The sequence below is a fragment of the Rhamphochromis longiceps genome, linkage group LG20, assembly GCF_057381845.1.
Source record: "Rhamphochromis longiceps isolate RC_006_pf linkage group LG20, R_longiceps_female_GT1.1, whole genome shotgun sequence".
Taxonomy (NCBI): Eukaryota; Metazoa; Chordata; class Actinopteri; order Cichliformes; family Cichlidae; genus Rhamphochromis; species Rhamphochromis longiceps.
This window is the reverse complement of record NC_140576.1, coordinates 25,268,060-25,281,746: the sequence shown is the minus strand read 5'-3', so window position 1 is coordinate 25,281,746 and position 13,687 is coordinate 25,268,060. Positions and strand designations below refer to the sequence as shown.

The 13,687-nt window shown below is 37.7% G+C and overlaps 1 protein-coding gene across 2 annotated transcripts in view; it reads left to right on the top strand.

Moving 5' to 3' along the window:
* Positions 1-11,347: 11,347 nt before the first annotated feature.
* LOC146645409 (cadherin-like protein 26) overlaps positions 11,348-13,687 on the top strand; it is a 30,211-nt gene continuing 27,871 nt past the window's right edge. The window contains exon 1 of one of the 2 annotated variants that reach the window (XM_085394378.1): positions 11,348-12,173. In XM_085394378.1, coding sequence (XP_085250504.1) covers positions 12,150-12,173 — 24 coding nt within the window. In that variant the 5' untranslated portion in view covers positions 11,348-12,149. The remainder of the gene's footprint in view (positions 12,174-13,687) is intronic. The other variant, XM_085394377.1, reaches the window with a different exon arrangement.

Genomic DNA, 13,687 nt, shown 5'->3' with positions numbered 1-13,687 from the left:
CCATCCTCCCTATTCTGGTATTTTAAAGAGTACTTAGCATAAATATTAAGCAACCTAACTAATAGGGTTCCAACTCCCAGCAACAACAAAAATAAATAAATAAAAAATAGGGAACCACCCCTCACGCTCCACCTCATGATGCTTAATCGACGTAATCAACCTTAATTTGATGCAGTGTGAAAAAAAATGCACAGAAATCAATTATTTTTCAAGAAATATTAAATAGATTCAACTTCTTCAACAAAATTGCAGACTGCACAGATGGTACCTTCCCAAAGGAAAAAGTACTATAGCTTACTAGGGTATATATATTAGACTTACTAGTTATTATATACAGTAATTGACTTCTATTCATTTTACATCAAATTAAAACTTTGGGTGTCAGATAATTATTTATTAAAAGCTAGACATTTTAAATGAGAATAAGAAAGAAAAGTATGTCTTTGTGCCCCCTTTTCCCTGTTAATGCCCTATCGGCCCCCCTGGCTAAACTTTGCTAGATCCGCCCCTGCACAGTTACCAGCGTCAGCTACGTAGAAAAAGATCCTGGAGTAGAAAGTAATATTAAATACATTCTAACAACAGCTTATCAAGCTTAAACGTGCTGCTGTTGTTCTGCCGCTGGTTTCCTCTTTCTGGTGCAAAGTGGGCCAAAAGCAAACTAGAGACACGGACTCGCGACAGAAAAGCCGATCAGCTGATCATTAAGCAGTTTCATGATTGAAGTAGCAGCAGGAGAGGCAGTCGCTTGTTAAGCTTAACGCAGGAATCCTTTACAAACATTCAGAGATGGACTTACACACTTGCTTTACTTCTCTCGGGATAACTTTGTCGGAGATGAAATGCCGGGTTGCTAGCGAAGCTCCACATGCTATCCAGACCACCGACAGGTCCCGCATGCCACAGCCGCTCTATCACGTGATGCATACTGCTCCGACGTGCTAACGTTCTGAGGTGAGTTACGGCGTGTTGCAAGTTTTGTGAGGCGTTTTCGTGATATTTAATGGATCGGATTACATTTTTTATTTTTCTCCGATATCCGATGCAGTAATTTAGGTCAGTATCGGACCGATACCGATACGTAATATCGGATCGGTCCATCTCTAATTTGTATAGCGCTTTACTTAGTCCCTATGGACCCAAAAGTGCTTTACACTACATTCAGTCATCCACCCAATCACGCACTGGTGATGGCAAGCTACATTGTAGCCACAGCTGCCCTGGGGCACACTAACAGAGGTGAGGCTGCCAGACATGGCGCCACCAGGCCCTCTGACCACTAGGCAACAGGTGAAGTGTCTTGCCCAAGGACACAACAACCGAGACTGTCGGAGCCGGGGCTCGAACCGGCAACCTTCTGATTACAAGACGAAACTCTTGAGCCACAATCGCCCCACTGAGAGCCCAGGTTGCTCTGATAGTGGCCTTCAGCTCTTCTGCATTGTTGGGTCTCGCAAATCGCATCTTCCTCTTCACAATACCCCATAGATTTTCTCTGGGGTTAAGGTCAGGTGAGTTCGCTGGCCAATTAGGAACAGGGATACCATGGTCCCAGATACTGGTAGCTTTGGCACTGTGTGCAGGTGCCAAGTCCTGTTGGAAAATGAAATCTGCATCTCCATAATGTTGATCAGCAGCAGGAAGCATGAAGTCCTCTAAAACTTCCTGGTATATGGCTGTGTTGACTTTGGACCTCCGAAAACACAGTGGAGCAACACCAGCAGATGACATGGCAAGGGTTAGGGTTAAGGCGAGACCCTTCTGACACTGTCTGTTGTTCAACAGTGGCTTGACACAAGGAATGCGACAGCTGAATCCCATGTCTTGCATACATCTGTGCGTAGTGGTTCTTAAAGCACTGACTCCAGCTGCAGTTTGTGAATCTCCCCCACATTTTTGAAGACGTTTTGTTTTACAGTCCTCTCGAGGGTGCGGTTATCCCTGTTGCTTGTACATCTTTTCCTTCCCTTTGCCTCTCTATTAATGTGCTTGGACATAGCGCTCTGTGAACAGCCAGCCTCTTTTGCAATGACCTTTTGTGTCTTGCCCTCCTTGTGCAACGTGTCAGTGGTTGTCTTTTGGACAACTGTCAAGTAAGCAGTCTTCCCCTTGATTGTGTAGCCTACGGAACTAGACTGAGAGACCATTTAAAGGTTTTTGCGGGTGTTTTGTGCACATGTAGATGCTACTTACTCCTGCTTGTGTAATGTTTTCTTTTCTGCTCTTTAATAAAACTACATAGTTCCAAGAAAATAAGTGTTTATTTGTCAAAGGTCTTTATTTTTTTACATTTTCATTAAGAATAGCCAAGTCACATATAGGTTTGGAAATTTGGACAGAAGATGTCAAAACTTTTGAATTTGGTCTTTTTCCAAGATTAACTACAAAAGTACATCAAGCCAGCTTAGCATGATGGGCTTGGATGACAACTGTATTTCAAACATGAAATACTGCCATGGTTTAGATTAGATTAGATTAGATGAAACTTTAATATCCCTCAGGTGGGTTCCTTCAGGAAATCTGGTTTCCAATAGCACTGCACCGACAGAAGTTACAGAATGTGAGCAGAAATATACCATATATACACATATATAAATACAGAGTATACAAAAGGGATAAATAGAATAAATAGGAATAAGAATACAAGGGAATTGCACATTTCAAGTATTGTGAGTCTATTGCACCGTTGGATATTACATTACGTTTGACATTTCTTTGTTTGGTTTCTTTTCAGGTGATGAATAAAGCCGTACCTGGAGTATCCGAAATCTGCGCACTGATTTCAAAGTCCCAAAAGGAAGGCTCAATGGCACAATCATTTAGTCATGAAAATGTTACGCATGGTACAGATTATTATAATAATTATTCTTATTATAACTGAGTAAATCTGTCAGATTTTTAAAAGCAGGTGTTAAGACTTTTGCAAACCTGGTCAAAACTATTAACATTTAAATGCTTGATTTTTCCAGCCACTGGAAGCGTCCTCAAACATGGCAATGAGACATCTGCAGGGACAACCTAAGCCTGGGGTAAAGCAATATGAGACCTTTTCGTGTGAAAGGTTTTTACAGAGACTTTTGTTGCTATTGTTAAGTCATCTGAAACAAGCTAATTCATACAACTTTCTACTTCTAACTTTCAAGACTTGAATGGGATTCTGTCTATATTCTCTAAAAATTCTACTAAATAAGGCAATAGCAAAAAAATAATAAATCCAGCAAACATAGATCTAAACAGCTAGATTCTGTTATTAATGTATTATCTCTTCTTTTTCACCCCTTTGTCTATATTTTTCAGAATTTGAATACTCTCCAGCAGGATGCTCTCCACAGATCACAACTTTGAGCTCAGTGCCAGCTCAGTACTCATAGTCTCTAATATGTCTCATAAGTGTATATTACAATATTATGAAAAGTAAGGCATTTTAAATGGCTGCTCTTGATCTAAATATTAGCTTAACAAAACGCAAAGCCAGAGTATAGCTTAATTGTGTGAGATGATAGTATGATATGATGGGGTCTGGGTTATGGGAAAAGAAAACTTGACTTTAGAGATGAGAATGGTTCACATGCTACTTTCACTACGATATCATTAGACAGTGATAGTGGTTAGATAGTGAATGTGGTTATCAACAGTCATAACAGGGAAATGCTTTTTACTGTAATTTTGAGTTCTCAACAGTTTTTAAGGCATAGTTTTAATTTTTCCTATGGTTAAATTTCAAGTTTACTTGCTTTCTGTGAATCCTTTCCTGTCTTGTTAGTACAAAAATGTTATTTTATGCCGTTAATCTACCGACAATCCTATAAATAAACTCCTGGAATCAGAACAAATTATGTTTTTGTGACAGGCTGTTAGTAACAAAATGCCTGAAGATACAACTTAAAAAATGTTTCTGTTATCATCAGCAAGTGCAGGCAGAGGTTTTAACAGTTTTCAAGTCTGAAGAATGGGAGTGTATGTTAACACAATGCCATAATTGTTAACTATGTAGGCCTCAATTAGCTTGTTAAATGTTAAAGTTAATGAGAGCACAATTAGAAAAGGACAGAAAACCTATGAATTGTTTGAAATGAGAAAGCATTTTCTCTCTAGAAACATGACAGTGTTGATTAGGTTTACAAAGCTGTATCTGAACAAACCCTTCTGGAAAATGTCCTTTGAACAGACCAGACCAAGTCTGGTCATAAGAGGAAACTACAGAGAGCATCAGCATAAATGCTTCATACCAACTATCAAGCATAGTGTTTTGCAGCTCTTTCAAATAACCTATTTGAGGAGACCAGCAAAAGAACAAATTTATTCTGGAAAGTGATGTAAGTACCTCTTGTAAAGGTTCATCCCTACACTTAATTAAAAGTGGAGAAATTGCTGAGTGTGCTCTTCCTGACCTTGTTTTCCCGGGCTGGCAGCTAATCCTTCCCCAGAGGCATTTGATGATATACTGGGTCATTTAACACATCACTCTGACATCAGACACTGCTTTCAGTGCTGTATACATCTTATTGACATAGGAAGTAATAGACATAAGAAGCATAAGCAATACATATACATTTATCAAACTGTAGTTTTAAATCGAATTGCTTGGGTTACATTTTTGTTTTAAATTAACTTACCCAGAGATAAAGTAAAAAGGAAATAAAATCAGCTATGAGGTGTTACAGACTTCTTAACCTCTTGTTGGTTAAGAAAAAAGATCATATATAGCGAAATTCCGGTCTACTTGATCCTTGACTTACAACACCAAACAGGACACACTTATTATGCTAGCTCGTGAAGAAAACCGTTGTTAGCTAAAGAGAAAAAAAAATCTTTTTTTTCCCCCAGATGATGGTGAACAAACCTGAGTTGGAAGGTCTATTTATCTCTTGACCAGAAACAGGTTACAATGATATGGCAATAGAGCTGGGCGATATAAGATTTTTTCATATCACGATATGTTTTTTTCATTTCAGGCGATAAAGATATCTATTAGTAAGATTTAAATGTGCCGTTGCTCACAAGTAAAATGTGAAATAATCAGCAGCTTGTTTTTATTTAAATATTTATTTCCCATAATAAGTTCTTCCATTAAGCGGACGCGAATGGATGGATGAAGTTCAACAGGGTAGATGTACTTAAGGAACATGAGACTTTTTCAGATAAATAAAGGCAAATATTGCAAACTACACAAAAGGCAGCCGCTAAAGCGTTTAAGTTTCAAAATAGAACAAACGAAACAGACTACTAAATTGTCAATTCCACTTAGAAACAAAATATTAATTCTAAAAATAAATCTTAGTTTGTTTTACAGAAGAACAGACAAAACTGACTAACTTTTGTCAATATCAAATAAACTGAGAACTAAAAGGAAATTCTCAATCTCTCCTTGTTGTATAGCTTAGCTTTTCAAACAGTTTTAACAGTTACTTTAGTCTGACAAAAGCCGAATGACGAATTAGCGCTTCCAGTCAGAGACTGAGGCTACGTCCACACGTAGACGGGTATTTTTGAAAACGGAGATTTTCCGTTTTCGTTTTAAAAAATAATCCCGTCCACACATAAAGGCAGAAATGAAGGAAAACGCTGCTATGAACATGCCAAAGCAGCAGGTGGCTCTAGATTCCTAACCGTGCAGAAATGTTGGCCAATCAGAAGTCTAGAAGCCTCGGTGGGAAAAAGTAAACAAAGCTGGGGCATAGAAGCAGAGCCGAGTCGTATGTGTGGAGGGACAGTAACTGTGTGTATATGTAAGCATTTAAACACTGCAGAGAGTAGAATTAACAGTAACAGTATTGTAGAAATTCATTTCACCGAAACAATAACGTGGCGCACAGTGTAACGCGCTGTCAAGTTGGCTGGCTCAAATGCCGGTATAAACAAAATCATTTAAACAAGTTTTGACTTCTAAACATTTGATCTGTTAAATTCCTGATTTGTTATACAGTACAGAGATGGCTACCAGATAGGGCTGCCTATCTGGTAGCCATCACGAATCATGATTACGTCAACTATCAAAATCATCGACGACAACTTTTATAGTCGACGCGTTGTTTGAAGCTTTGTAAGATCCTAAAAGATGCAGGACTAAGTAGTTGGATTTAAGAGTGTAATAATGGACCGAAACAGAAGATGACAGCAATGCAATACAAACATGCCAGCTGCAGTTACATGCCAAAGAAGAAGAAGAAGCAGTCTCCGGTATCGTAGCTGTGTCCAAATTCACGGGCCTCATCCTTCGGAGGCCGCATTTGTTGGCCAATTACGTTACAGCAAAGCGACAAAGGCTGTTCAAATTTGAAGGTTTCTTCAAATGCGGCCGACAAATGCGTCCTTCATTTCTCCAGATTGGAAGGATGGGTTGGGTGTATCCTTCGTGGCCCAACCTATCCCAGAATTCATAGCGCAGCCCAGCCAATTTCATGTTCCAACAATGGCGGCAGCTACTGAGTTTTAATATTACTCTTTCTGGGTCACAAAATAAACTTTTAACATATTTTCAGGCAAGAATGTAGCTGTGTAAACTTCATATATCTGCTCGATTTATCAAGACATCACATATTTGCAAAAGTGCTCTGACGATTTCGGAGAGGTCTGTTAGCCACCAGCTCGATAGCTAGCCAGGGTTCAAGACTCACTAGAGCTGGCGAGAACACCCCCCGCGGTCTTTTGCTACTTCAGTTAAACACGATATATAAGTCACTTAGATAACGTAAAAATCTTATTGTTTGCCTTTTTTCAGTGTTTTATTTGTTCCTGAGTAAATCAGTTTGGCTGAGATTAAAGTTATAGTTTTCACACAGCTGAATAAACATCAAACAGAAAACCGAAGTGTGAGATGATAGAGAATATACTCCGGTGTCCTGTTATATTTTAGATAGCAAGGAGCAGACGGCTGAGTTTATTAAACTCCACCAAGACAATTTGCCAATTTCATTAAAAGTTTAATAAACTGTCATCTTGTCTTTATTTTTAGTTAGCACATACCTTAAAAACTTCAAGCTGTAAGATAATGATAGTTATATAAGAGCAGATGCTGCTGGTGCAATAAGCTGTACGTTTTACTTCCAATTTATGCATGATCTGATTAGTCAACTAATCGCAAAAATAATCGGTGACTAGTCGACTATCAAAATAATCTTTTGTGGCAGGGCTACTACCAGAGCAATGAAAATTTGCTTTGAATATCATGTCAAGGAATCACAGATAGCTCAAATTTAAACCCTATTTTGTTTTAAAGATTTGTGCACCATATCCACTGATTCAGCAACTTAGTGAAAGAAGCTAAATAGGTGCAAACACCAAAAATACAGCCTATAAGTGGTTTCTTCCAATAATTGTAACACACTTAAATCTTAAAGAACATGTAATTAATTACTCCTTCTTTTTTAAGATAATGTAAATATAATTCTTATCAACCAAACAATAATTATTATCAGAAAATCGACAATTTTGTACTGTATCAGGTGGGTTTGGGATGTTAAATTTGTTAATAGTCACAGAATAGTGACAGAATAGTAGAAAGAATAACAAATTACAAAAAGAAAGCTAACTTCATTGACAGAGAAAATAACTAAAAAGAAGACTACAAAAAAAAAACAATTCATGAAAATACAGCAGGTTGTAAAAGCCATCTTTGCGTGACAAACATAAAAGCCTTAAGGTTACTTGGGTCTAAAGGGAGGAGCTCATTTTTGTGCCAAGAGTTTTATGTTTTATGTTCTGACTCTGCAGTGGGAAACATTTTTGAAAAATCACCTAACTAAATCTCTGTGTGACAAGGTGCTACATGTAGTGATTGGTAAAAGTCATGCAGATTTTTGAAAATGATTGTGACTAATTTGTTTGCACTGTTGGATTGCTTTGTTCATGTTGAGGTTTTGGAAAAACCAAACTATGGGCAACTTCTTCCATGGATAAACAGTGTTAGGCATCAATTACTCTGGTGCAATCGTTAAGCAAATGTGAACACTATTTTGATGCCAAGAAAAATATCAATAACACTACCTTCTCACTGAAAATGGAGTCTTCATTGGAATTGGTTATTGAGAAAGCTTTTCCTACAACTCCCAATTCTTTTTTTTTTATTTATTTTTTCCTTGTTTGCTTTATTTTTCTCTTACTATCTCAACTTTAATGTATATATAGTGTTTAGAGAACCTCTATGTGTGTGATTCAGAGAGAGAAATCATGAGAGGCAGTGAGCAGAATATATCCCTGTCTTTCCATAGATGAAGGCTGTTTGTATATAATTTATGTACAAAGCTCCTCAGCAGGATTTCTCTCAATTCAGCTCATTTTGACAGCTTTATGGCACACCATCCAAAAAGCCCTCAGGAGGTTGATATGTCATTTACATAAACTTATAATATAACTTCAAGATACAGAGCAAAGACACACCGACATAAAAACTAAATGTCCATAACATTAAATGGTCTAAATGTTATCATAAAAGTTAAATACATATATACATCTAAACTATGTGGTTCTTGTTTAACACATTAACACTAATTCACACTCAAGCAAAGGTTTGGGGCTGCAGTAAATTATTTGTTACTTAAGTAAACATTATTGTTACATTCCACCTATGGTCCTTTTCCTGCTTTGATATAATGGTATGGGTATTGTTAGAAAGATAGTACTTACTACACTATAACTTTTTTGGAGAGGTTTGGCACTGTGCTCCCACGAATACACACACGCATATACACATATACACATATACAGACTCTGGAGGCAACTACTGTAAGCCTGCAGATAACTCCACAAGAATCTGTCAACTAACCAGCCAACACTCTTCATAGAGCCAGAATTCATTTTGTCTGGTTCAACAACCTAGCAAGCACGCTGTGGTTGTGTTGAAAATAGTGGAGGCTGCAAGGAAGCAGATGAAAATAAGCAAATTACTTTCCCACATGTTTAAGCTTGTTGAACAGGTCGTTTTACAAATGACTATATTTGGTTTCTTCAGGGAAGGTTTACACATTCACATACTGTTAAAAAGATAAGATGTCAACTTTTGAAAAAGGTTTTTATTTCAGATTTGGGGTTTGCCCTCCTCATTGTGACGCTATCATCACTATTCCTGTTATCAAACAAATATAGGGATAAATATGTAAGAATGGGTATTTACAGTTGAAAACTCATCTATGGAAAATGCAAAAATGTGAAATTTTAAATGCCTGTGAATCACTGTCATCTTGAAGCTCTGCGGATATGTCTTCACACAGGTGTACATGTTTTAAAATATATCAGGAATCCCTGGAAATCTTCATAGGAAGATTTTCACTCAATAGCAGCTTAAAGCCTTGGTAATACTTTCCATGCACACAAGTCTGCTAGGGTCCACTGGGGGCCAAGTTACATAAATTTTATCAGATGAGTCCGTGTGGATGCCCTCATGTTTGCCTGTTTTTTTGTGACTTCTCCCGAGAGAATTTTAATTACAATGCACCAGCCGCACATGTGGCCCAGGCAGACTCCAGGCCAAGTATAACAGGAATGATTACTTGGCTGTCGGGTGTCCAGCTGTCCTTGTCTGCAACATATAATCAATGCATAGTTGACGTTAGAAAGAGCTAGAACTCATTAACTGACATTAACTGAAAGTGGTTAATAAACAAGAGTGTGGCGTTTTTTTTCCCAGCCTGTCCTGTCTTACAGATTGTCATACTGCTACGTAATAACTGAAATAACAGATAAAACAAACATCTTAACAAGAGAAGCCTATAGAGTATTTACAGAGCTAATGATGGAAAAGCAAAATGTATTTGGCACAACTAGCGCATTCAGATCATAACTCTGATAGTAAAAGCTGCCAGACCTTTACCTCCTCCGTAGATTTTAGAGATTAAAGAATTTAGTTTTCTTTCTTTAGTGGCCACGAGTCATTTAGTAGTGGCATCAGTCTATCAATGTACTCCTTTAGGCTTGGTAGTTTTACTTTTTTACTGAGTTTTAAGGTTTACAATTTGAACCTTCTTTATGTTGCTTAGGAAGGCTCCAGGATATGAGTTGCACTTGCCCATTTTGTGTACTTTTAAAATATTTTTCTTTTAAAAAAACAAAGAAACAAAACACCTGGAAGCTTTTTTTTATATGTGGGATGTCGTGGTCAAGTTACACTAGGGCCCATTTAATGTAATTTTTTTCTGATTTAGCTTCTCTATCCCTTTAATTTATACAACACAAGTACAAGTACACAGAGTTATTCAATTTCAATTCAATTCAAGTTTGTATACATATACATTAGGGGTGCAACGATACACAAAATTCACGGTTCGGTTCGGTTCGATACTTTGGTGTCACGGTTCGATATTTTTTCGATACAAAAAAAAATGTTCATGCCTTTTTAATTTGTCATTTATTAAAATTATAAATATATATTTTAACTCAAAAGTACAGTTTTTAAATTTAATGTTGCTGAAACAACAAAGTAATAAAAAACATAAATCTATCTGATTGAGGAATCACTCATCTTTGGAAAAGAGAGTTTATTACAGAGAAATGGCTCTTTCCAAAATAAAAGCTATACTATACGCTTCTTCTGGGCAGCATATTAAACATATCAGGTCCCCATAAGGAGAATCATGTGCTAACGGCTGTCTAAATGACTCGGGTAAAGTTTGGACCATGTGTGCTTGTTGTTTTTGTCTGCTTCCACTTGTCTTTGCACTAGGATGATGTCGGAGTAAATGTGCAGTCACATTCGTTTTGTTCCCACTAGTGCTGTCAGCGTTAATCTGAAATGATTTTAACACCACAACACGGCAAATCTCCGTTAACGAGCTACCGCGGATCGCCCAGTGCTTGGGGCTGGACGGCCAACACGTTAACGAGCTAACTGCGCTAACGCACTAGTTCCCACCAATGTAATTGAGCATTGCGTGGCACATCCGACATACTGTTTTACTTTTGTCCATGACGCGCTTACCTTCAGGGTCATACGTCACATGAAAACCAAAATACTTCCAACGCCACATCTCTCCTGTCTCGCTAGCTTGCCCTGCGCTCAGTGAATCTGCGTTCGATCACTCCACCTAGGCTGCACTGTCTAGCGCAGATCCACTGAGCGCTCAACACAGACAGCATCGTCAGAAGGAAAGTTGATAAAATAAATTAAAAATTTTGTATTGTTCATACATATGCGTACCGAACCGAAAGCACTGTATCGAACGGTTCAATATCGATACGAATATCGTTGCACCCCTAATATACATATATAGGGAGACGGGACAAAACAAAGCCCATGGGAGAGAGAAAACAGTATTCAAGAATATAGCAGTATTCATATATAAGTTTAATAAATTATGTGTTAAACATCAGTGACGAAGTAATTTGATTCCGTGTTAAAGTAGTGAATCACCATCCAAATTTATTTTTTTAGATGTGGCTCACCTCCTTAAATACAGATGCGTCATTTTAATAACCAGGCTTAGTCAGCGGGAACTGTTTACCTGCAACTTTGTGGAAGCCAAAACTAATACCTCCAAAACCTGCCAAAAAGCATTGCCTTTGGCAAGGTGGACACAGTTACCATTAGTCAAGGATTATATGATAATAACTGTTAATTACAATTCAAATCCACTGACTCTGAGTCTGAAAAGAACTGCAAAGCTTCAGTACTAAATATTTAGGAATTATAGGAATACGCAGGTAGAGAAGGCACATACAGAGTGTGTGTAACATATCACTGACTGAGTATAAGTGAAGCTACTTTTACCTGTGTGCTTAAAAGGTTCTCAAAGCAACTAAGCTGAAGGATCTGTGGAGTCAAACTTCATTTGCATATGATGTAGGCCGCGCATAAATAAAACACGGTAACCTGAGCTGTAGAGCTGGAGGGATGTACACCTGAGCTGCGAAGCACACCCACAGACTTAAAAACTCACAGTAGCTTATACATTCTCTCATGAAGGGCATTTATACAGGCACATTTATGGGATGCATAACCAACTGGTCTTTTACTGCACAAAACTGGAAAAAAAATACATTTATTGCACCCTGATACATCAAATAGTACAGCATGAAGACGCAGGTCTGTGTAGACTGGAAAGTCAGCCAATCTGCTCTCTACAGCAGCTGTGGGCAGGGCTTTCCCGCACTCCTAGTCAAGCTGTTTTTGAAACTTAGAGCACTCCAGCAGAGTGCTCTAAGGAGTGTAGAGCAAGATGAGGATCTCCCTTTTTCTGTTGGTGAGTACAACCTTTTTAATAATCTTCAGTATTGATAAGGGATTGTCTTATAAATTCTTATTGTTATTCTTTTTCTTATTCTTATTGTTAAACCCAAAAAAGATAATTGTATTCACCACTGAAGATAAACATCAATTTCAATGTTTGATATTTTTTCTGTAATGTTTATTTGTATTATATCTAATGATATTTTCAGGTTACATTAACCTGCATAGAGCATTTAGCTTCTGTTAATGTATAAGTTCCCATCCGTTCACAAGAGATAGATGAGCAACGCAAGCAGAACTTGTTCTATGCAGTGTTGTTACAGCTTGTGGACTATGAACTTTAACACAGTGTATTCGGTGAATAAGCCTTTAGGTGCTCAGGTGCTTTAGGTGTTTAAATTTACTTTGCAGTATATTTAGTTTCTGTTGTGGGAAAAACAATCAATCAAGAAGCTATTTGCTCACACACCTATATGCTCACTCCCAGGTTCATCCATCGTACTATATGTACTAGCCTACAGACCTTCCTATTATTGTCTGAAGCTCATTTAATTATTTACTATTTTATTTAGTAGCTAATAACATAATATATGTCCTGTCATCTGCACTTGGTAAACTAAATGCTATAATACTGCATGTTTGTCAGATGATTATTCTTCATTCAGAAAAAAAAATCCAGAAAATATTGATATAAATGACTTCAACAAATTTTGGGTACTTTGTTTGAATGGTTTTCCATATTTTGTATTTGAGGGAGCCAATTATATTAAAATAAAGCACAAAATGTTTCATACTGTTGCAAAGGTTTAAGCACACTCTTCACTTGTTTATTTTATATGAAACTTACAGAAGACCTTTAGGCTTTAAGATGAATGTGGATAAAAGTATATATAAATTAAAAAAAACTATACACAAAAACTAAATATAGAGCCCTGATCAAAAGTTTAAGAAAACCTGAAAAATGGCAACAACAAAAAATTGCATGGTCGGATCTTAACAAGGTTCCAAGCAGAGCTTCAACATGCAACAAGAAGGAATGGGAGTGCTTTTAATAAATTGCATACTCAAAAAATGTCTTGTCTCACTCCCATTTCTTCTTCTAGCATGTTGAAGCCAGTGTTGCTAACTTAGCGACTTTGTCGCTATATTTAGCGACTTTTTTTTTTCTAAAAAAGCGACTAGCGACAAATCCGGCGACTTTTTTTTGGTGTTATTGGAGACTTATTTATGACGACTTTTTGACGTGAAAGCGCGTATCGCTCTTACTCTCAATAAGCAGCAGGTGCACCTTGCCCGTGCCAAAGCGCTCACAGGCCGAGGATAGCCCTCCCCCAGCTGCTATTAGGGCAGTAGATGTTCACACCTATGCGTCCAAACTGCAAATGAATCGCGCATGAGCCAAGCCGCTGCTCCCGCACTGACCGTAACGCAGTCAGTTCTTCTTTTACTGTTATGTTGCTTTGTGGACCACAAGGTTTAAAACTACTTATAAACACACACACACAAGGTAACTCCACCAGAGTGCCT